The sequence below is a fragment of the Artibeus jamaicensis genome, unplaced genomic scaffold (genome assembly GCF_021234435.1).
Source record: "Artibeus jamaicensis isolate MK-2021 breed Jamaican fruit bat unplaced genomic scaffold, CSHL_Jam_final scaffold_1019, whole genome shotgun sequence".
Taxonomy (NCBI): Eukaryota; Metazoa; Chordata; class Mammalia; order Chiroptera; family Phyllostomidae; genus Artibeus; species Artibeus jamaicensis.
The window spans coordinates 35,830,538-35,856,332 of NW_026522025.1; the positions used below are offsets into that span (position 1 = coordinate 35,830,538).

The 25,795-nt window shown below is 37.1% G+C and overlaps 1 protein-coding gene across 15 annotated transcripts in view; it reads right to left on the reverse strand.

Annotated features, from left to right (window-relative positions):
• Positions 1 to 25,795, reverse strand: part of ZNF644 (zinc finger protein 644) — a 105,404-nt gene that overhangs the window by 52,269 nt on the left and 27,340 nt on the right. For 13 of the 15 annotated variants that reach the window (XM_053655417.1, XM_053655411.1, XM_053655412.1 and 10 more), the window contains one exon: positions 18,863 to 18,923. The exons of the other annotated variants lie outside the window; for them this stretch is intronic. Coding sequence is in view for 6 of the 13 variants with exons in the window: in XM_053655426.1 (XP_053511401.1) it covers positions 18,863 to 18,884 (22 nt within the window). In the remaining 7 variants the exon portion in view is untranslated. Of the gene's footprint in view, positions 1 to 18,862; positions 18,924 to 25,795 lie in introns of those variants that run through there. 15 annotated transcript variants of the gene reach the window in all.

Here is a 25,795-nt window from a genome sequence, read left to right on the forward strand (position 1 = left end):
ATGCCTATTTTCACTGATTCTATTTAAACATAGTGCAAGAAGTCCTACCAGAGCAACTAGACAGGACAAAGAAATATAAGGCATCCAATTTTGAAAGAAATAAAGTCACCTTTGTTCTCAGATGACAATCCTATAAGTAGCAAAGTTGCAGCATAGAAAAATCAATCCGTCCCCTATCTTATATCAATCACAAAAATTAACGTGAAATGGATTAAAAACTTAAATGAACCTCCTAGAAGAAAACATAAGAAAAAAAAGCTCCTTGACATGGGTATTGGCAATTATATTTTGGACATGACACCTAAAGAACAAACACCAAAATAAAAAATAAACTACATCAAACTAAAAAGTTTCTACAGAGGAAAAAAACAAAGAAAACAAGCAACCAAGTGAAAAGACAATCTATGCAATGGGAAAAAAACACCCTGGCTAGTGCAGCTTTGTGGATTGAACACAGGCCTAGGAATCAAAGGGTGGTTGGTTTGATTCCCAGTCAAGGCACATACCTGGGTTGTGGGCCCGATTCCAAGTTGGGGGCACACAAGAGGCAACCACACATTTGATATTTCTTTCTCCTTCCCGTCCCCTCTCTCTAAAAATAAATAAACAGTCCTGGGTGGTGTGGCTCAGTGGATTGAGCTCCACTGTGAAGCAAAGGGTGGTCAGTTTGATTAGTAGTCAGGGCACATGCCTGGGTTGCAGGCCAAGTCCCCAGTTGGGGGCACACAAGAGGCAAGCACACACTGGTTCTTCTCTCCCTCTCTTTCTCCCTTCTTTCTCTCTCTCTTTAAAAATGAATAATAAAGTCCTTAAAATAAAATAAATAAAAATAAATCTTAAAGAAAAGAAAAATATTTGTAAATTATACATTCAATACGGAGTTAATACACAAAATATATGAAGAACTCATATAAGTCAATACAAAAACGGCAATTTAAAAATGGGCAAAACTGCAGCAGTATATGTGCATGCTATGCTGAAATTTTTGAGTTCAAGTTTTACCCACAGACGTGTACTTCTGACTGTGTGCACGTAGTTCACCATGTCTACACAACCCGAATAGACATTTTTGTCAAAGGAGATATCCAATAGCCAAGAAGTAATGAAAAGATGCTCAATATCACTAGTAATTAGAAAAGCGCAAATCAAAACTACAATAATATACCCTCTCAAACCTGTGAGCATGGCTATCATCAAAAAGATAAAAGGGAACAAATATTGGCAAGGATGTAGAGAAAAGGGAATGGTTGGTGAAATATAAATTGGTGCAACTACTACAAAAAATGGTATTCAGTGTCCTCAAAAATATTAAAAATAGAACTGCCTTATGATCCAGCAATTCCACTTTAAGGTATTTATCTGAAGAAAATGAAAACATTAACTCAAAAAGATATCTGCACCCTCATGTTCATAGCAGCATTATTTACAATAGCCAAGACATACTTACAACTTAAAGATCTACTAATGGATAAAGATGTGGTGGGTGTGTGTCTATGTGATAGGATGTAATATTATTCAACACAAGAAATAAGAAATATTGCCCTGGCTGGGGGAGGGGGGCCCATGAGAGGCAACCATGCAATGGCATTTCCCTCTCTTTTTCCCTCCTTTCCTCTCTCTCTAAATGTTGGGAACCTTACACCTGGCTTCTAGCTAAAAACATTGCATTGATTACAGGAACCTGTGCGCTCCACAAAGCCAATCGGCTACAGGTAAATGAGGTGTGCATGCGCTCCCCAAGCCAATTGGCTACAGGTACATGAGGTGTGCATGCGCTCCCCAAGCCAATCGGCTACAGGCACATGAGGTGTCCATGAGTACCAGTTGCACCCAAGTAATCAATAAGCGGGCCCTTCTTTGTCTCAAGCTAGCCAATAGCAAGCAACCTAATCTCCTTCCTCTCCCTCCCCCCCTATATATATACCCAGTTCGGAAAAATAAAGTTTGCAGCTTGATCAGAATCTTTTGTCTTGCTGTCATTCTTCACGCCTCTTGTCCCCCCAACTCATTTGTTCTAGGTAGGTGGTCGAGCCCCAGTTGATTGCTCCGCGGGCCGGAGCATCTAAAAATAATTAAATGAAATATGGGGAAAAAAATAGGCAGTCCTACCATTTGCAACAACATGGATGGGCCTTGAGTAAATTATACTAAGTAAAATAAGCCAGACAGAGAAAGACACATGCTGTATGATCTTACTTATATGTGGAATCTTGAAACACACATACTCACAAACCCCAAACTCATAAACAAAGAAATCAGATTTATAGTTACCAAAGGCAGGGGGTTGGGGAAAGGGATATTAAAGGAAGGTGGTCAAGAAGTACAAACTTCCGCCCTGGCTGGCATAGCTCAGTGGATTGAGTGTGGGCCTGTCAACCAAACAACTGTGGTTCGATTCCCAGTCAGGGCACATGCCTGGGTTGCAGGCTAGTTCCCAGCAGGGGACGCACAAGAGGCAGCCATACATTGATGTTTCTCTCCCTCTCTCCTTCCCTTCCCCTCTAAAGATAAATAAAATCTTAAAAAAAAAAAAAGTACAAACTTCCAATCATAAAATAAATGAGTACTAGGGATGTAATGTACAACATGATAATTCTAATTAGCATTGCTAGATAACATACAAAGTTGTTCCTAGAGTAAATCCTCAATCCTCAAGTTCATATGGAATCACAAGAGACCCCCAAATAGCTAAAACAATCCTGAAAAAGAACAAAGTTGCGGGTCTTACAATTTCTTATTTCAAATGTATTACAAAGCTACAATAATTAAAACAGTGTGACAGGCGTACAGACTAATGGAATACAATGGACAGCCCAAAAATGTACCCTTGCATATGTGGTCAAATGGTTTTTGGCAAGGATGCCAAGATCATCAGATAGGAAATGAACAGTCCTTCACCAAATGATGCTGGGAAAACTGAATAAAAACATTCAAACAATGAAGCTGGGTTTTTAGCTTGTACCATGCTATGGTCTGAATGTTAGTGCTCCTCCAAAATTCGTATGTTGAAATCCTAATGCTCAATGTGATGATGGCATTAGGAGGTGGGGTTTTTGGGGTGATTAGATCAGGGGGAAAGAATCCTCATCACTGAGATTAGTACCTTCATAAAAGAAGCTCTAGAGAGGTCATGCCCCATCTGCCATGTAAGAACACAACAAGAAGTCTACAATCTACAGAAGGGTCTTGGGCATATTTGATCATGCTGGCACCTTGATCTGGGTACTTCTATCCTGCAGAATTGTGAAAAAGAAGTTTCTGTGTTATTTATAAGCCTAGTGTGTGCTATTTTGCTATACTAGCCCAAATAGACTATATGTTATACCATATACAAAATCAACTCAAAATGGATCAAAGACCTACACATTAGAGCTAAAATTGTATAATTCTTATCCAGTTCTCACCTTTTCTTTTCATCCCTCTCTCCAAAGGTAGATAGAGGCTGTGGCCCTGGCCATGTCATCATGTTCCCGTGTCCCCATTGTGTTCCTTACCTTTCCCCTTCTCTTGCATGGCTCCCATTATAATACACTTTAAATAAAAACCTGACTGGCTTGTTTCGTCCATTCCTTCCAGTCTCTTAGAAAATGCCTAACTAGTTGTAAGTGAATTATTAGGAAATGGAAGAAAGAAAAGAATGCCTGGAAGAGAATTCTACTCTACGCAATTCTTATCTATGCTGAAATGACTGTAAAACAGTTGTTTTTCAAGTGGAAAAATAATACAGGAAAAGTTTCATGACACTGGATTTGGCAATGATTTCTGGGATACGACACTAAAAGTACAGAAAACAAAAGTAAAAATAGATAAATGGGACTACATCAAACTTCAAAACATCTTTGAATCAAAGGACATAAGAGGGAAAAGGCAAAGTATGGAATGGACAACATATTAGTTAACCATATAGCTAATAAAAGGTTAATACTCTGAATATATAAAGAATTCTGTGACACATAATAAATGTATACCTGGTCTCTGCCCCTAGTTCCTAACAAAGTGCTCCTAAAACTTACCTTACAATTTCCTGAATGAAAGGAAAATCTTATACAGATCCTAAATCCCTTGGAACTTCCTTCGAGATAAAAGTATCTTTTGTTCTACTCAATTTACTCTTAATGAGCTCCTGGGTGGGGGCTGTTCACCAGAAAGACTAAGGCATAGTTAGAAGCTTCAAACTTTTTAGCTCACTATCACAGTAATCCTCTGGCAGAGGAAAGAGGACTAAACCTTGAGTTAGTAACAGATCATGTCTATGTAATGAAGACTCCATAAAACTCCCCAATTTTTCATATATTTTGCTTTACACTCTTAAGAAAGTTGTAATATTCCAGAAATTCCAATATTTCCAAGACCAAACATCCCTCCAGCCCATGTATGTACCCAGAAACAAATCCTTGTCAACATCATCACTGTAGGTATAACAGGTAGTGAACTACAGAGACACTATTGGGGTAAAGGTCTTCAAAAAGAGCCAATGGGAGAAATCAGAAATATTTCCTTAAGTTGTAGTTTTAATGCACTTGGTCTCCTGTGGCAGGTTTGACTGTGTGAAAAGAGCCACTTGAAAAACTACTTTTACAGTCATTTCCGCATAAATAAGAATTGCATAGAGTTCTCTATGTGCCAAATGTACATTCATCAAATGTACCAATATATTTTTAATGAGATGAAAAAAAAAAGAGCAAGAGGCAGAAACAATATTTCAAAAAATAATGGCCAGAAACACCCAAAATTTAAGAAAAAGATATAAATCTAAACATCCAAGAAACTCAACAAACTCCAAATAGGATAAATGCAGAGATATAAACTAAGTCACAGTTAATATAAAACTGTTAAAATCCAAAGACAAAGAATAAATAATAAAAGCAGAAATACAGAAACAACCTTTCACAAACATGCACAAAGACCCTTAATAATATTAAAGTTAATTCTTCACCAGAAACTATGGAGGCCAGAAGGTATTTATATGATATTTATAAATTGTGAAAGAGAAAAAAACCTGACAACCAAGAATTCTGCACGCAGCAAAATTACGCTTCGAAAATGAAAGTGATGGCCCCAAATAAACAAAAGCTGAGAAAGTTAACCACTAGCAGAATTGTTCATAAGAAATATTAAAGAAAGTCCTTCAGGCTGGAATAAAAAGATACTATATAGTAACAATGCTATAAAAGGAAATAAAGAACAATATAAAGGCAAGTACACAGGTATATATGAAAGCCAGTTTTATTGTATAAAGATGTAAACTGCAACAGTAACAATAAAACAGGAGGGATGAAGCTATGTCACAGCAGATTTTACACTATTGAAACATCATTTTACGTTATTCAAGTTAACTTAGTATAAATAAATTTTTAGCTTAGTATAAGCTAAAAATATTAACTGTAATTACTAAAGTAAACATAAGAAAATAACTGGGAAATCAATACAAAAAAAATGAGAAGAAAATTAAAATGATGGAACAAACCAATTAAACACAAAAGAAAGCAGTTATGGATAGAACAACCATAGTATTAATAAGGAAAAAGAGAATTTGAATACTGTACCAATTGGACCTAACAGACATACGCAAAATACCCAACAATGACAATATGCATTCTTCACAAGAGCATATAAAACATTTTCTAGTATAAACTACATGTTAGGCCACAAAAGAGGTTGTAACAATTTCAAGTAGATTAAAATGCTAGAAATACCATTTGCGATCACAATGGAATAAAATTAGAAATCAACAGCATAGAGAAAACTAAAAAATACACAAATATGTGGAAATTTAAAAACACACTTTTAAATAGCCAATGGGTCAAATAAAGAAAAAAAGAAGAAATTAGAAAATACCTGAGACATATAAAAATGAAAACACAACATATCAAAATTTGGTGAGGTGCAGTGAAGCAATGCTGGAAGGCTAATAGCTATAAATACTTTTTAAAAATAAGAAAAATCTTAAATCAACAATCTAAGTTTATAACTCTGGAAATTAGAAAAGAACACTAAACCCAAATCCAGGAGAAGGAAGAAAATAAGGATTACAGCAAAGATAAACAAAATAGCAAACAAAAAATAGGAAAAAAAAAAAAGAAAAAGGGGACTTTCAGCCAAGATGGAGGTGTAAGTGGAAACATTGTACCTCCTTGCACAACCAAGTTTAAAGACAACAAAGTTTTAGTAACAAAAATGCGACTAAAACACAGAAAATCGAACTATACGAAAGTCCAACAATGAACTATTCAGCCAGACCTGTAAGAGGGGCGGAGCCAGCGGCTGGCGGAGCAGGGCTGCATAAGAAAACTCAGCTGGACTAACTCAGGTGTAGCGGCAGTTGGCAGATCCTCAGGTGGGGGTGCAATGGGCAGACCCAGTGAGGGCCCAAGGCGGCAGGCTGACTCAGGTCACACATTCGTGTGCAAATAAACCAGTGAAGGAGAGAGCAGTGAGAGAACTGCACAGGCCCCAGAAACCGGAAGCAGCAGAGGGGACCACCAATGCCCTTCTCTGACCCCGCCCCCACATGCAGCGTCACAACCCAGCGACCTGCGTGGCCCCTTCCTGGTAAACAACTAGGGCCCTGCCCCTCATACATAACGAACAGATCAAAACATTATGGCTCAAGGAAAACTCAAAGCCCCAGAGCCCATAACTCTTAAGCGACCAAGATATAGCCAAACTTTCAGATGCACAGTTTAAAACACTGGTCATCGGGATGCTCACAGAACTGGTTGATTTTAGCCACAAATTAGAGGAACAAATGAAGGCTAACCTAATTGAAATGAAGGGAAATGAACAGGAAACCAATAGTGATGGAAAAGAAACTGGGACTCAAATCAAAGGAGTGGACCAGAAGAAAGAAAAAAATGACCAAACAGAAAAATATGAAGAAACAAAAATTCAAAAAAAAAAAAAAAAAAGAGGAGAGGCTTAGGAACCTCCAGGACATCTTTAAACGCTCCAACATCCAAATTATAGGGGTACCAGAAGGGGGAGAGGAACAGCCACGAGTGGAAAACTTATTTGAACAAATTATAAAGGAGAACTTCCCCAATCTGGCAAAGAAAACAGACTTCCAGAAAATCCAGGAAACTCAAGAGAGTCCCAAAGAAGTTGGACCCAAGAAGGAACACACTAAAGCACATCATAATTACATCAGCCAAGATTCAAATGAAGGAGAGAATCCTAGAAGCAGCAAGAGCTAAGGGGACAGTCACCTACAAAGGAGTTCCCATCAGACTGTCAGCTGATTTCTCAAAAGAGACCTTACAGGCAAGAAGGGGCTGGAAAGAGGTATTCCAAGTCATGAAAACCAAAGATCTACAACCAAGATTGCTCTACCCAGCAAAGTTTTCATTTAGAATGGAAGGACAGATAAAGTGCTTCTCAGATAAGGTCAAATTGAAGGAGTTCATCATCACCAAGCTCTTATTATATGAAATGTTAAAGGGACTTATCTAAGAAAAAGAAGATAAAAAAGATGAACGGTGAAAGGACAGCAAACTCACAGTTATGAAGAACCACACCTAAAACAAAAGCAAACTAAGAGGACAGCTAGATCAGGAGCAGAACCACAGAAATGGAGATCACATGAAGGGTTAGCAACAGGGGAGTAGAAGGAGGAGAAGGGGGGAGAAGGTACAGAAAATAAGTAGCATAGACGGTAGGTAGAAAATAGATAGGGGGAGGGCAAGAATAGTAGGGGAAATATAGGACTGAAAGAACTTGAGACACGTGGTCATAAACTAAAGGAGAGGAATGGTGGGGGAGGGGTTGTGCAGGGTGGAGGGGAATAAGGGGGGGAATAGAACAACTGTAATGGCATAATCAATAAAATATATTTAAAAAAAAAGAAAACAACTGTTCCCCAACTTTTTACCTAGATAAATTACCAACAGTTCCCTCAAGTTTTAGTTAAAATGACACTTTTGGGAGGCCTTGCCATATTTCCATTCAGTCACTCAATAAATCTTTATTAAATGCCCCCTACAAGTAAAGTGTTGTCCTAAGTGCTCATATATTAATAAATAAAACAATCATGGTCCTGGTCATCCAGGAGCACAGACTATCATAACGCTAATCATACTTTATTCTAATTACACATTTAGTCATCTCTTCTCCTTACACTAGTAACTAGTATCAAGTATGAGTGAAAAACAATTTAACTAAAATAATCAATTCATAAAACACTGAGGGGAAAAAATAAAACGTTAAACAAGTATTTACTGAGCATCAGTCATGTGACAGGTAGGCCCACAGTGCTTAGCATGACTAGAAAAACCTAAAAGGTTTCAAATATTTGCTTTAATGGTCATCTCAAAAGAACAGCAAATGAGAGGTCAGAGAATTTAGATTTTTATTATACCTGACCTCAAGCCATTCTTTTATTATTTATGAACCTTATACCCTTAACTGTAATATTATAATACATAAATTAATGATAAGCATGGAGACTTTAACAGTATAATTCATTCCTTGGTGAGTTTACAATCAGAATTGTTACAAAAGTTTGAAAACTCAGAAAAAGGGAACAGTTCAAGCAATAAATTCCTAAGCTTTAGTAAAGTCTAAACTTTAGTACACTTAAAATGTCAGTAACGTAGACAATATGGACATCAAGATAAATGAAACTTAGAAAATGATTTCTGGAAACTAAAACTTAGTTCACATATGATCTGTCCCAGGTCATCCTACAATCAAAATTCTGTTCTTTTCTTTAGGGTCCAACTCAAATGTTACCTTCCTTCTATGAAACATTTCTTGATCTCATCCTTCAAAAGTCCCTCTGTGCTCCTACTATACTTCCCTTTACATACCTGACAGTATTATGTTTGTCACCTAACATAATTCATTATATAGCACAGAGATTTCTAATTATCAATGAATACTTAACACAAAGCATAGTGTATAGAACAAGCTTTAGTAAAGTCTTATTTAATACCTTGTTTTATTTAGCACCTTCATTTATACTTTAGACCTACCGTAAAAGGTTCAACTATATAGCAACAGCAAAATTTTGTGTCTGACAGGGCAGTTTTATGGTTTTCTGTCACATATTGGAATGATATTTGCCACTTAGCCTTTAATAAGTTGAAAACCATTTCAGATTTGGGTAGAAATTTTTATAAGTACAGCTATGACTTGCGGTCAAAATGGAGGTATAGTTAAGACATGCTTTACCTCCTTGTACAACCATAAGAAGGATCACAATTAACCTCAAAAACAAAAAACACCTACAACTGCCAGAAAATCAGACTGCAAGGAAGTCTGACAACCAAAGATTTAAAAAAGCCATATTCATCCAGATAGGTAGGAGTGGAAGAGACAGGGAGCTGGGGTAGAGAGGACATGGTGTGCAGGTGGAGAAGTGGAGGTGGCAGCTGGTGGAACAGGCAGTCCCACATTCACGTGTGGTAGATAAAAGTTGGGGAGAACACCTTGGGAAAGAGTGATCCCAGCACCATAACAGACCACACAGTCCAGGGTTCTAGCATAGCACTGGGAAATGAAGCCTTCTAACTTCTGGCTGTAAAAACCAGTGGGGGTTGGTGCAGTGGAAGAAACTGCCAGTCTCTTCAGAGGGTCTGTTTAAAGGGCCTGTATTGTCCTAGAATGCATGCAAACCCACCCACTCTGGGAACCACCACCAAGGCAGCATCCACAGGGGTGCCAGTCACATACAGGAATGGGGTGAAGTGACTGGAAACAGGGAGAATACCAAGCAAGCCTCCAGCAGCCAGGTAGTGGCATTCTCCCCTCTCTGACCCCCTCCGCCACATAAAAAGCCTCAAAGCAGTAAAGCGGGTTGCCCTGCCCTGGCAAGGACCTAAGGCTCCACCCCATAAAACTTAACAAGTGTGCTGAGATAGGGAGTCAAAGCAGTTCTACCTAATACACAGAAACAAAGGGAGGCTGCCAAATTGAGGAGACAAAGAAATATGGCCCAAGTGAAAGAACAGGAAAAAAAAAAAAAACAATTACGCAAAATGGAGATAGCCTACCTATCAGATGCAGAGATCAAAACACTGGTAATCAGGATGCTCAGAGAAGTGACTGAGTATGATAAAAGCGTAAGGGAAGAAATTAAGACTATAATAAGTGAAATAAAGAAAAATCTACATGGAATCAATAGTGAAGGGAAGAAAGCCAGGATTCAAATCAACAATTTGAAACATAGGAAGAAATCAACAGTCAACTAGAACAGAAAAAAAAGAATTTTAAAAAAACAAGAAGAAAATAAGATGACACTGGGACATCTCCAAAAGTACCAATATCTGAATAACAGGGAGGCCAAAAGAAGAGGAAGAGCAAGAAACTGAAAACTTATTTGAAAAAATAAATAAAAGAAAACTTCCATAATTCAGCGAAGGAATTAGATATGAAGGTCCAGGAAGCATAGACTCCCAAAGAAGATGGGCCCGAAGAAGACCATATCAAGACACATCATAATTAAAATGTCAAAGGTTAAAGATGAAAAGAGAATCTTTTCTCCCAGCAGCGGGAGAAAAGCAGAGAGTTACCAACAAAAGAGTTCCCATAAGACCATCAGCTGATTTCTCAAGAAAAACCATGCAGGCAAAAAGGGACTAATAAAGTATTCGAAATAAAGAAGAGTAACAGCCTACAACCAAGATTACTCTACCCAGTATAGCTATCATTTAGAATGGAAAGGGAGATAAAGTACTTCCCAGACAAGGTAAAGTTAAGAGTTTATCATTACCAAACAATCATTACATGAAATGATAAAAGGGCTTATTTAAGAAAAAGATGATGAAAACTATGAACATTAGGATAACAATAAACTCACAGCTATCAGCAACTGAATCTGAAAAACAAAAAACAAACTAAGCAAACAACTAGAACAGAAACAGGATCATAGATATGGAGATCATCTGGAAGGTTATCAGCAGGAATGGGGAAGAGTGAGGATGGAAAGCAATCTATATATTCAAAGAAATCCCTATTAAAATACCAATGACATATTTCACAGATTGAGAATATTTCAAACATTTATATAGAACCAAAAAAGGCACAGCAATCTTCAGAAAGAAGAACAAAGTAGGAGATCACAATACATGATATCAAACTATATTACAAGGCCACTGTCATCAAAACAGTCTTGTAGTGGCATAAGAACAGACACATAGATCAATGGAACAGAACAGAGAGCCCAGAAATGAACCCATGTCTTTACAGTCAATTAGTATTTGACAAAGGGGACGGGAGCATACAATGGAGTAATAACAGCCTCTTCAATAACTGGTTCTGGGAGAACTGAAATGGTACATGCAAAAAAATGAAACTAGATCAACAACTTACACCAAACACCAGAATAAACTCATAATGGATAAAAGACTTAAACATAAGCTATGACACCATAAAAAGTCCTACAAGAAAACATAGGCAGTAAAATATCAGATATCCCATGCAGCAATATTTTTGCCAATATATCCCTACAAGCAAGACAAGGGAAAATCAAGGAAGGAATAAACAAATGGGACTACATCAAATTAAAAAGCTTCTCCATGGCTAAAGAAAACATCATCAAAAGAGAAAGGGAACCAACCGTATGGGAAAATATATTTGCCAATGATACCTCAGACAAGGGATTGACCTCCAAAATATATCAAGAACTCATATATATGACTCAACATCAGGATCCAGTCAACAAACAATCCAGTTAAAAATTGGGCAAAAGACCTGAACAGACACTTCTCCAGAGAGGACATATAGAGAGCCCACAGACATATGAAAGGATACTCATCACTACTCATCTAAAAGATGCAAATTAAAACCACAATGAGATACCATCTCACACCAGTCAGAATAGCCATCATTAACAAATCAACACATGTTGGCAAGGTTGTGGAGAAAATGGAACCCTAGTACACTGTTAGTAGGAATCCCGACTGGTACAGCCACTGTGGAAAACAGTATGGAATTTCCTCAGAAAACTAAAAATGGAACTGCCTTTTCAGTAGGCAATTCCACTGCTGGGAATGTACCCTAAGAATCCTGAAACATCAATTCAAAAGAATCTATGCAGCCCAATGTTCATAGCAGTACTATTTACAATAACCAAGTTTTGCAAACAGCCTAACCGCCCATCAGTAAATGAGTGGATCAAAAAACTGTGGTATATTTACACAATGGAATACTATGCAGCAGAAAGAAAGAATAAACTTCTACCTTTCACAACAGCATAAATAGAACTGGAGAGTATTACGCCAAGTAAAATAAGCCAAGTGGCAAAAGACAAATATCATGTGATCTCACCTATACGAGGAACTTAATGAACAAAACAAACAAGCAAAATAGAACCAGAGGTATGGAAACAAGAACAGAATGACGGGACCAGAGGGGAGGGGAGAGGGGCATATTTCGGGAATAACAAGGAAGGGTCAAGTCAAAGAACAAGTATAAATGACCTGTGCACATGGACAACAGGGTGGGGATTGACTATGGGAATGGGTGGTGGCAGGACAGGGGAGAGCAAAGGGAAAAAACTGGGACAACTATAGAATAATGATTAAAAAAAAAAAAACAACCTTTACTTACAGCTTGGAGCATGTAATTATTTGGAAAAGAAAAGAAATAATTTTTAAAAACACTAAGTATAGGCATGGATGAAGCTTTCTATGAAAAAATTATATTGACCATTCAGCTTAAAAACATATCAATGCAGCCTACCTAAGCCTCTCAACAAATGAAACACAGTGAAAGACCAAGAGAAATACAAACATATCTAAGAGTAAAGGTATCACATGGGAAATACTGTTAAAAAAAAAAAAAAGATAAGCCCCCAAAGAAGGTAATATCTTAACCTTTATAAATAACTCAGAGAGCCCTGGCTACTGTAACTCAGTGGATTGAGCACAGGTCTCTGAACCAAAGGGTTGCGAGTTTGATTCCCAGTCAGGGCACATGCCTGGGCTGCAGGCCAGGTCCCTAGCAGGGGGCGCATGAGAGGCAAACACACACTGATGTTTCTCTCCCTTTCTCCCTCCCTTTCCCTCTCTCTAAAAATAAATAAATAAAATCTTAAAAAATAACTCAGAAAACTATGTAGGTCAAGGATTTTCTTGCCTCTCTTCTTTATGGTCTTAAATTTAGTAGTTTCTAGAATTAAAGAATTTGAAAAAAGGTGTTCATTGACTTAAAGCTGGATCATATCTTACCATAAATGCTAAAGGCAGCAAAGACATAACCACAAAGAAATAAAGTTTTCTAACACTTTAGCTGCAAGAGAAAACAGAGCCTGAGTCAGATGCTGTTAATATAGAACTAACAAATCTAATAGGCACTTAAGTAATGACTTTAATTTTCTTTTTACTTACAGACTATGCTAACATTAGTTTACGTTAAATTATAAAGAAATTCTTTGCCCTAGCCAGTGCAGCTCAGTTGGTTGGGCATTGACCTGCAGAGTTTGATTCCTGGTCAGGGCACATGCCTAGGTTGCGGGTTCAGTCCAGGTTGGGGTGTATACAAAATAGGCAACCGATCCATGTTTCTCTCTCACATCGCTGCATCTCTCCCTTCCTTTCTTCTTCCCTTCCCCTCTCTGTATAATCAGTAAGTATGTCCTTTGGTGAAGATAAAAAAATAAATAAGAAATTCATCGTTAGGAAATATTTATCCTAAATAAAAAATATAAGGGAATAAAAAAAGACTACTTGCTCACACATAAGCATATGTGACTTTTATTAAAGCTTGCTTATTCAATATTAATAACTGAATGCAGTACATAAATCGTGAAGGTATGTTAACTGATGGATTTACCAATGAAGAAACATCTTTGCAAGTTACATCTTCTCCACAGAAATTAATTAATGATGAAAGTGACATTTCTTTAATTGTGCATTCTTTAATTTGTGTATTCTTTAATTTCTTTAATTTGTGCATTTCTTTAATTGTGATATAATTTAAAAAATGTACAAATACCACTTTTCACTAATTAGACTGGCAATAATTAAAACACAAGCTACCATTTAGCACAGTATTGGGAAAACATATTCTCAAGAACTGCTAATAAGAATGCCATGATACGATCTCATTGCAATTTTGCAATATGTATCAGAAATTAAAGGGCACATACAGAGTGACGCAGCAGTCCACTGCTATCAATTATCCTACACACTCTCACACAATGCCAATGATAGAGTCAAGAATACTTATTGCAGCATTGCTTATACAAGCAAAAAACCCAAGATTTACCCAAGTATCCACCAATAATAAAAGTTACATTATACCTAATGTATATATGAAAAATGTTCAAGATATATCAGTAAATATAAAAAGAAACATGCAGAATACATACAAGCTCTTTTTGATAAGTTATACAGAGTACAATGCTGGGAGAGAAGAGAGTTTTACCTCTTATTTTAAACATTTCTGTACTATTTGTTCACACATATAAGAAAATGTGACTTTTATTTAAAAATACAAATTTGAAAATACTAAATGTTGTTTGGCAATATACTTGAAAACAGTCAGATGTATGCTGTGCAATCTCAACAAGAATGAAAAATAAATAACTTTAATAATTAAAGGGTGTTTTTCACATTACAACAAAGAGAAGCACATCACAATGCTACTAAAGAAAGTGAAGCACAGGAGTTAATTTGGACATTAAGAAAATTAAGCCAATATAAGACACTTTCATGAAGAACTTCAAATCCTTGGATTTAGGGATTCTGCACAATGGAAATGCTTAGTAGCAGATGACTAAAACATTCAAGCACAAAATGAGGAGAAAGTGTGGAACTGAGGTATACCTATCAGCCTGTGGGGGGGAAAAAACTAGTCTAAAATCTTTTAAAGGCCCAAAGTCAAGCAAATGTGAGGTTAAATTTTTCTGAACACTCAAATTTTGCCAACAAAAAACTAAACACTTAATTAACATCCAGGATAAAATAAAAGATATAAATGAGGTTCTACATTCAATGGAAATCTGTGTCTAAGAAAATCCTTGTGGGGAAGTAGAGGAACAGCATGACATGGGGTCAATGTCCAACTCTGTGTTCAACCTTTATGGCAAAAGCTGCAGAGGAAAAGCAACAAATTAATCCCAGTGGGTAAGAACCTGTCGTTGCTTTGGACTTGCTAGGAGGCAATCAAGCTTCAGGCACAACCCCCCCAGGTGACTACGATAGCCAACCCAACTAGCCAAATTTCAAATTTATATAAAAGAAAACTGGTATGAAATGCTTTCAAATTTTTTAAAAGTTTGATATCTTAAGAAAATGTAAGGGGAATAGATAAAATGTAAGGGGGAAGGACACTTGACTTGGGGTGATGAACCCACAACACAATACACAGATGATGTGCTACAGAATTGTACACCTGAAACCTATATGATTTTATTAAACAATGTCACCCCAATAGATACAATAAAAAAGTAAAAAAAGAGAAAATATATTGTTTATATATATTACAGATCATCAATGATAAAACAAACTTTTACAAAATCCTTTTCAGCAGACAGCAAGTTTCCTAAGCTACAGGAATTAAAAATGTTATCACAATTCCAGACCATGATGTAATTTCTTCCTCCACTCCACTAGATTTTTTATCCTGAGAAAAATGAGTAGCAGTTTTCTTTATTTCTTACAGATGGTATAAGTCTTTCCAATCTTCTCCCTGCATTAAAATCTTCAGAGAAATAACTAGTACAAACTCACAGAGAATACTATTAGTGACACTCTAATTTCCATAACATGGATCAATGCCTTCATTTGGAAAGAATAATCAAAATCAACAATGACTAGGTATTTTATTCCAACTGGATTAAAAGAAGACTTGGAGAATATTTTATTTCTCTTCCCAAAATGTCTATAACGCTATCTCTGTATTGCTTTCATAGACTCCTTCCTATAGCCCAACAGCAACTGAATTATTAATGCCTCCATCCCATTCCAGCAAATATTCTGAATCTCCATTTGTATGAAGAGATATCTCTATTCACTGTTCTGTATCTAACAAACATTCACTAAGTACTGTACTGAGATAAATAAGACATGGATGGTGTCTACCTTCAAAGAGCTCACAGCCTAGTAAAGAAAGCCAACTACTGCAGTATGGCCAGGTCTGGCTCATGAGACAAGATGATGCTTGAGATGGACCATGTTAGGAAATGAGCTGACAAGGAGGAAGGGACATTGGCAATTGAGGAGGTAAGGGGCTAGAGAAGACTAATACCATATACTTAGGACTAAAACTAGGAATATAAACATCCTATATTGTTTACATAATACTAGGCATTCTGAAATAGCTACAGGAAGATCATTATACACCATGTTATAGAACTTACATTATTATTATCGTGCAGGTGATAGAGAAAAACAAAAGGGACATCTAGAGGAAGGAAAGCAGTGTAGAATGCTGGCAAGTGAGATCAGAGACTCAGAGAATCCAATGAACAAAATCATAGAATGCATAAAAAAATCTGCAGGATGTTCATACAATGGCATGTTACTGGTCAAGTAGCTCAGCTGCTTAGAGCATAGACTGGATATGCTAAGTTGGCAAGTTCAGTCCCCAGCTAAGGGTACTACAAGAAGCAACCAATGAATGCATAAATAAGACTTGAACAGCAAATCAATGTTTCTCTTTCTCTCTAAAATCAATTAAAAAATAATAATGAACTTGTCTGATACAACAACATGAAGGAAACTCAAAAACATTATGTTGAATAAAAAACAGGTACAAAAGAGTACATTATATGTACACAATTCAAGGCAAAACTAGGCTATGCTGATAGAATACAGGATGCTGTTTACTTTAGGGGGAAAGGCTATTGACTGGAAAAAGAAGAACAAGAGAAACTTTCTGGGGCAATAAATACATTCTGCACCTTGATCCGGATGGAGGTTATACATGTAAACACATATGTAAAAACTCATTCAGCTCTATATTTTAAATTTTCTACATTTACCACACACACATTAGTACGTAATAGAAAGGAAAAGTTCATATATAATTGTGGTGGGATAAGAGTAAATTAAACTAGTGTCACCCCATGAGTAATATCTAACCTGTAAGAAATCAGAATAAAAGTTCTAATAGACACTGTATATTCAACTGGCAAACAAAATCCCTGTAATACCTTAAATACAAAACTCTAGCTGCTTCTCTCCTTCAGAAAGATGTATAGACAAATGTTCCTTATAATGCTATGAAAATCAAAGTACTCTTCCTAAATAAAAAGAAACAGTTCCCTATTAAACCAAAAAAACAAAACTTTTCTATACCGCAGTACCTACCTCATAGGAGATACGAAGATTAATAATGCACAAGAGCACTTAATACAACAGAGACAAGAAATACTCTTCAAACTACCATTATTATATCATAGCAATAAAAGGAAAACTGCTCAAATTACGCTTAAACCATTTATTTAGAATACAATATTTAACTGCACATTACTCAATCACAGCACCTAACTAGCCTTTTTCTTTGAACTCTGAGATCAAGAAGTTTCTGACAGTTGAATCATCTGGTTAGATTAGAAAAAGATCACATTAACTGCAATTTTATCAAAGAATTCTTCTTTCTCTGTATATCCTGAAGCTATGCTCACTTACCAATAGATAGTAAATGTATACTATCAACAGCTAATATTATTAAAAAGCATTCTTTCACATACCAGACCAAAGTACATTACCACAGTTCAACTTTCTGAAAGTCAACAGCCTTAAGAAATTAAAGCAAATCAGAATGCTAAATTAGAAAAATCATTCAGCAGAGATATTAGCAAGAAAAATATTTTTAAAATCATTTATAATTCTGAACATATTAAAAAGTAACAGTTTGTATATTTTAACCAATTTGTGGATGTGCTTTATTAATAGAAAGTAAAATTCACAAAAGCAAAGACTACTCAAGTACTATAATCCATAAGAGAAGAGTGAAGCAATCTAACAAGTCTCTCAATGAATTTGGTATTCTTTTCTTTTTAATTTTATTTATTTTTTACGGGGATGGTAAAAAAAAGAGAGGTAGAGAAATATCAATGTGTGGTTGCCTCTCACACACGCCCCCACTTGGGACCCAGCCACAACCCAGGCATGTGCTCTGACTGGGAATCAAACCAGTGACCCCCGGTTTCCCATGCCCATGCTCAATCCACTGAGCCACACCAGTCAGATCTATTTTTTAAGATTTTATTTATTTATTTATTTATTTTTAGAAAGAGGGGAAGGGAGGAGGAAAGATGGAGAGAAACATCAATGTGCGGTTGCCTCTCATGTGCCCCCTACTGTGTACCTGGCCTGCAACCCAGGTATACACCCTGACCAGGAACTGAAATGGTGATCCTTTGGTTCACAGGCCAACAATCAATCCACTAAGCCTCACTGGCCAGGGCATGTATTTGGTTTTTTAATGTTTTACAATTAATGGAAACCACACACTTGAATTATAAAGCTCAACATAAAAAAAAAAAAAGGAAAAGAATTTAGTTCCACAATTTGATAGTTGTACTTTTCTCCCACCATATCCACTGGATGAAACGCATCAAAAAATTGATTCTTTTTTTAAAGATTTTATTTATTTATTTTTAGAGGGGAAGGGAAGGAGAGAAGGAAAGAAATATAAATGTATGGTTCACCTCTCATGCATCCCCTGCTCGGAACGGGTCTGCAACCCATGCATGTGCCCTGACTGGGAATCGAACCACAATCCTTTGGTTCGCAGGACCGTGCTCAATCCACTGAGCCAAGCCAGCCAGGGGGGGAAAAAGTTGACTCTTTGTATTTCAAAATCTTATTTAAAAATTCACTGATTTTGGACTCAAAGGCAGATTTTTAAAACAAATATTTTGTATTGCTCCTACTTTGATATGTAATAGTTTAAAAAGTAGTCTTCTACTTACCTAGATTTTGTCGTATTAACATCTTGCTGCCAGAACAATCACATTTGAGATTAAATCAAACCTGAAATACAGGCAAAACCATTAGTTTTAGTTTTTTGCTGCATCTACGAATAAGTACATCTATGACACACAATGCTTTTAAGTGAAAAACTGCAAATCTATTTTTTCTTGATTAAGACATGTCTGAAAAACTGTTCAACTAAAACATGATTATTTTAACCTTCAAGAAACTTGCTAAGTACCTTTTTATTTTCAGAAAGAATAATTTATTCAAATGAGAAATTAGCTTTCTAGTTCTCTTTAGGGAAATTTCACGAAATGTGTTTTCATTAACTTTAGTAGTGTGGCAATAGCTATAATTAAAATCAGGATTTATTTATAAAACATACTTCTATCTAAATCAATGTTTACCTAATACTATTATTTTTATGTCAAAAATATGCCAAAAAAGGCCAAAAAGTTGAAGAAAAATACAGAATGAGATGGTATAAAAGTATATACTAATAGTAGCCATAATAACAGCTAACACTGATTAAGTACTTTACTGAATGCCAGGAATCATCATTACACAGAACAGCATATATTGACACTCACATACTTCCTCAATTTAATACTCGATCTAGGGTATGTAATCTACCCCAACACTCCGCTGAAAATGTACTTGTCAAAAAATCTCCTTACTTCTAATTGTATCACATTTTATAAATTCTGAAAAGGCAGTATGTCCTTCCCTTACCTGTAATAGGCTTGTTACTATTCTGAATTCTTACTCTCTAAAGATGGCACCAGCATACCTACTGGGTGCTATTCATACCTAGATTACTGTAACTGCCATTTCTACACTATCATCTCAATTCATCCCTCCCCAAAACTATCAGGTTGTAAAAAAACTTGTTTAGTTTTTCCCATAAAATAGAAAACACATTTTTCATTTTCACCAATAACATTACTGATTTGGATATCAGTTGAGTATGTTGGCTATCTATCTCCCATGTGGTAGAATGCTGATTGTTCTCAGTTAATGTCTCAATTTGATCACTATCAACTTGAACTGGTCTACCCAACCGTTGGAGTATCACTCAGCAAGAAATCTCCAGCAGAAACTTCACAAACCACTTTTGACACATTTGAGCAGTCCCAGCACCTTTTCCTACACTACACAAGTTTTTTTTTTTTTTTTTTTTGCATTTCAGGAATATTTTTACCTTTCTTGAAATAATAAAGCACAGACTTCCGCCAAGATGGAGGCATAGGTGGAGACGCCGTGCTTCCTCACACAACCAAGTTTAGAGACAACTTCATATTAGCAACAGAAAACACAGCCAGAACACAGAAAATTGAACTTTTCGGAAGTCTGTTAACAACAAATTCTTCAGCCTGACTGGTAAGAGGGGCGAAACCAGCAGCTGGCAGAGCAGGAAAACTCAGTCAGACGGAAAACTCGGTCAGACGGACTCAGGCACGCGGAATCCAGGCGCAGGGTTGGACCTGGTGGGCAACTCAGCAAGCAATCGCGGGGAAACAGTGAGGGAGCAGGGCTGCGGGTTGACTGTGGTCCCGCATTCGTGTGTGGATAGACAAGCGAGGGAGTGGGCCATTGGACGAGAGCCAGCAGCCCCAGCGGCAAGCAGCAGCAGCTGAGGGCGCCGCCATTTCCCTGCTCTAACCCCGCCTCCACAGGCAGCGTCATAATCCAGCTACCTAAGTGGCCCTGCCCCCGTGAACAACCTAAGGTTCTGCTCTTCACCCAGCTGCGAGAAACAGCAGAGGGGGCCGCCACTTCCCCGCTCTGACCCTGCCTCCACATACAGTATCACAACCCAGCGACCTGGGAGTCCAAGGTTCCGCTCCTCATACTTAACGGGCGCAAACAGACCAAAAATGGCTCAAGAAGATCTCAAAGCCCCAGAGCCTATAAATCTAAGTGATGAAGAAATAGCAAAACTCTCAGACGCACAGTTTAAAACACTGGTGATCAGGATCCTCACAGAACTGGTTGATTATAGCCACAAGTTAGACAAACATATGAAGGTGAAACTAATTGAAATGAATGGAATTGCACAGGAAACCAATAGCGATGAAAAGGAAACTGGGACTCAAATCAATGGAGTGGACCAGAAGAAAGCAAATAATGGCCAAACAGAAAAGAGTCAAGAAGCAAGAATTCAAAAAAATGAGGAGAGTCTTAGGAACCTCCAGGACATCTTTAAACGCTCCAACATCCGAATTATAGGGGTACCAGAAGGGGGAAAGGAACAGCCACCAGTGGAAAACTTATTTGAACAAATAATAAAGGAGAATTTCCCCAATCTGGCAAAGGAAATAGACTTCCAGGAAATCCAGGAAGCTCAGAGAGTCCCAAAGAAGTTGAACCCAAGAAGGAACACACCAAGGCACATCATAATTATATTGGCCAAGATTAAAATGAAGGAGAGAATTCTAGAAGCAGCAAGAGCTAAGGGGACAGTCACCTACAAAGGAGTCCCCATCAGACTGTCAGCGGATTTCTCAAAAGAGATCTTACAGGCAAGAAGGGGCTGGAAAGAGGTATTCCAAGTCATGAAATCCAAAGACCTACAACCAAGATTGCTCTATCCAGCAAAACTTTCATTTAGAATGGAAGGACAGATAAAGTGCTTCTCAGATAAGATCAAATTGAAGGACTTCATCATCACCAAGCCCTTATTATATGAAATGTTAAAGGGACTTATCTAAGAAAAAGAAGTTAAAAAAACATGAACAGTGAAAGGACAACAAACTCACAGTTATTAAGAACCACACCTAAAACAAAAGCAAACTAAAAGGACAGCTAGATCAGGAGTGGAAACATAGAAATAAAGATCACCTGGAGGGTTAGCAACAGGGGAGTGGGAGGAGGAGATGGGGGGAGAAGGTACAGAAAATAAGTAGCATAGACAGTAGATAGAAAATAGATCGGGGGCCAAGAATAGTATGAGAAATATAGAATCTAAAGAACTTGAGACACATGGTCATAAACTAAAGGGGGGTAATGGTGGGGATGGGGGGTAGGGTGGAGGGGAATGAAGGGGGGAAAACAGAACAACTGTAACAGCATATTCAATAAAAAATAAATTAAAAAAATAATAAACCACAATATGAAAAAATATCGAATATTTTCTTCCATCTTCAATATTAAAATGGCTATACAAAAGTCCAATTTTGGTAAGCTTTTTTGCAATGCACACTGACATGACAGCTGTCAGAATGCAATCTAACCAAATTATTTTGAATGAAGTTAAAGACGATGTGCTATTAGAGCCACTGTACAGAAAAAACTTTTTAGCCAATCCAAGATGCCACATCTATACTTCAAGTCCTTCAATAAAATCACCAATGTTCTCACTTTTGTCTATCCCTAATCTTTACTATCACATTTACTCCGTGTTTCTACTATACCAAACTTCAACTCCCAGAACAGCCCCCATGCTCTCAGCTTTCATGCCTTTTCACAAGGTACCTTCTGTCTCCCTTCAACTTTACTAGCACCTTTTTAGTCATTTTTCAATATTTAGCTTAGTCACCCTGACAGATCCTTCAATTTCTTCAGCTGCATAAACTTGTGTTTCTCAAATGCTATAGCAACTAGTGATAGCACTATATCAACCCCATCTGTGTATATTCTGAACTACGGTGTGGCCAAGAATTCATTTATCTCATTTTGGCACTCTCGCTGGATGTGCACATCATAAAGATATAACAATGCAAGCCGCACAAAAGACTATGGAAATTTTGTGTTGTATCCCAAAATGCTCACAGGAATACATATTGTTAAAAAGTACAAATTCAAGCTAAAGAGTTTAATTCACATTTTCGAAGACCAGAGAAAAAAAATTCTCATCACTTCTGAATACAGTCATGTTACTTCACAAAATAACTTTATCTAAGTAAAATTACAACCGGTAAAAATCAACTGAGTACAACCTTTCATTGGGTGCATAAATTTCACTGATCATCATGTTTGCACCCCTACAGAAAATAAAGTTTGTGGAGCTATAAATCCTAGACTGATAAAGTATTAGCCTTAAGCAGAAAAAATTTGGACAGGAAGGCAAATATGGTTTTAATACTAATAATGTCCACAATTTAGCAAAGTGATTCTCAGAATCACCCAGGCTTGTTACACACATACTGCTAGGCCCCACACTGAGAGTTCCTGATTAGTAAGTGAAAGAGTGGAGCCTGATAATTTGCTACTAAGTTACCAAAGTCATATTGATGTCACTACTTCCAGGACCACATATTGAGAACCACAGACCTAGAGTTTTCTGTGCAGTATCTAGAAGAAATTAGAATATTTCCTCTCTGCCATTCACTGCCAACTTTTACCCATCCAGAAGTGGGTAGTGGGATCTATTATGAACTAAACTATAAATCAAAGTGAGAGTAATAAAAGTGAGAAGCTGAAAAATGGCCCCACAAAAAATATCCAAATCTTAATCCTAAGAATCTGTGAATGTTATATCCTCCACTCCCCTTAAAAAAAAAAAAAAAAAAAAAGAAAAGGTCTTTTCTGAAGGGATTAAAGATCTTGGAATATCTGGAGGGGCCCTAAGTACAATCACATGTATCTTTATAGAGAGGGATACAGGAAATTTGACTACATACAGGGAATGTGAAGATGGAGCACGGAGAGTTGATAACACTGGCCTTAAGGATTGCAGCCACAGCCAGAAATGCCCTCAGTCAGCAGAACTGAAAAGAGGCGAGGTAAATCGCCTCCAGAGCTTCCAGAGACAGAACAACCCTTCTGGAAACTTAATTTCCATCCAGTGGTAATTATTTCAAACTTCTGGATTCCACAACTATGAGACAGTAAATTTCTGTTGTTGCTGTTTTAAGCCAACTACTAGTTTGTGGTAATCTGTTAGAACAGCCACAGGAAACTAATATATTCAGATGGTAGGTTCTCTAGGAAATAAATTAGAAGCACTATATAAAAGGTGTTCTGGACTGAACTGTGTTCCTAAAATTCACTTTGAGCCCTAACACCCAATGTGATTGTGTATTTGGAGACAGGGCCTTTAAGGAAATAACAGGTTAAATGAGATCCTAAGGGTGGGCCCTAATCCAACATGATTGATGAATACTGAGCAAAAATCCTCAGCAAACCAGGTTCAACAGCATAATAAAAGAATTAGCCCTAGCTGGATTGGCTCAGTGGTTGACCACTGGCCCTGTGAACCAAAGGGTCGTGGGTTCCATTCCCTGTCCGGGCACTTGCCTGGGATGCAGACCAGATCCCCAGTTGGAGACAATGTTTCTTTCCCTCTCTTTCTCCCTCCCTTTCCCTCACTTTGATAATAAATAAATAAAACCATTAAAAAAAAAGAATCATACACAACATCAAGTTGGATTTATTCCTGGAATACAAGGATGGCTCAACGAATAAAAATCAATCAATGTAGTATACCACATTAACAGAATAAAGGAAAGAAATCACAATAATCTAAATTGATGCTAAAAAACCCCTGATATATACACTCAATGAACTAAGAATAGAAGCAAACTACTTCAACATAATCAAAGCTATATGGGAAATACCCACAGGTAATATCATAATTGTGAAAGGCTAAAAAATTTTTCTCTAAGATCAAAAAGGTTACAATGCACACTATTATACATACCACTTCTACTCAACCCAGTACTGGAAGTACTAGCCAGAGCAAATAAACAAGAAAAAGAAATAAAAGGCATCCAAACTGGAAAAGGAGAAATAGAATTATGCTTGCAGACAACATGATCTTTTAGGTAGAAAATGCTACAGATTCTTTTTTATTGTTGATACTATTACAGATGTCCCCCATTCCCCTCCTTTACCCCTTCCACCCAGCACCATTACTGCCCATCACCCCAGCCTTCACCATATCAATGCCTGTGTCCATGGGTGATGCATATATATTCTTTGGCTAATCTCTTCAAGTCCCCCTACCACTCCCCCCTCTGAAATCTGTCACTCCATTTGTTCCATGTATCCATGCTTCTAGCCCTATTTTGTTCACCAGTTTATTTTCTTCGTTACATTCCACATATGAGTGAGATCATATGGTATCTTGTCTTTCTCTGACTGGTTTATTTAGCTTAGCATGACTATCTCTAGGTCCATTCATGCTGTCACAAAGTTAAGCGTTCCTTCTTTTTAACAACTGTGTAGTATTCCATTGTGTAAAGTACCAGATTTTTCTTCCACACATCTGATGGGCACCTGGGCTGTTTCCAGATCTTGGATATTATAAGTAACACTGCTATGAATATAGGGGTGCATATAATCTTTTTGGTTGGTGTTTCAGGGATTCTTAGGATATATTCCCATAAATGGGAGTGCTGGGTCAAAGAAGGCAGTTTCATTTGTAGTTTTTTGAAGTAACATCATGTCGCTTTCCAAAGTGGCTACACCTATCTGCATTTCCACCAACAGTGCAAAAGGGTTTCCCTTTTTCCACATCCTTACCAGCAATTATTATTTAATGATTTATTGATGGTAGCTGTTCTGGCAAATGTGAGGTGATATTTCATTATGGTTTTAATATGCATCTCTCTGATGATTAGTGATGTTGAGCATTTTTTCTTATTTCTTTTGGCTATTTGTATGTCCTCTTTGGAAAAGTGTCTATTCAGATTTTTTGCCCATTTTTAAATTTGACTGTTTGTCTTCCTGATGTTGAGTTGCAATGCCACAGAATCTTAAAAAAACCTGTTAAAATTAGTAAATGATTTCAGCAAAATTGCAGGATACAAAATCAGCATTATGAAAAGCAGCTGTTTCTATACACTAATAATGATCAACCTGAAAAAATTATGAAAACAATCTCATTTTAAAAAGCATCAAAAATGCCCTGGCTGGGGTAGCTCAGTGGATTGAGCACGGGCCTGCAAACCAAAGGATCACGGTTTGACTCCCAGTCAGGGCACATG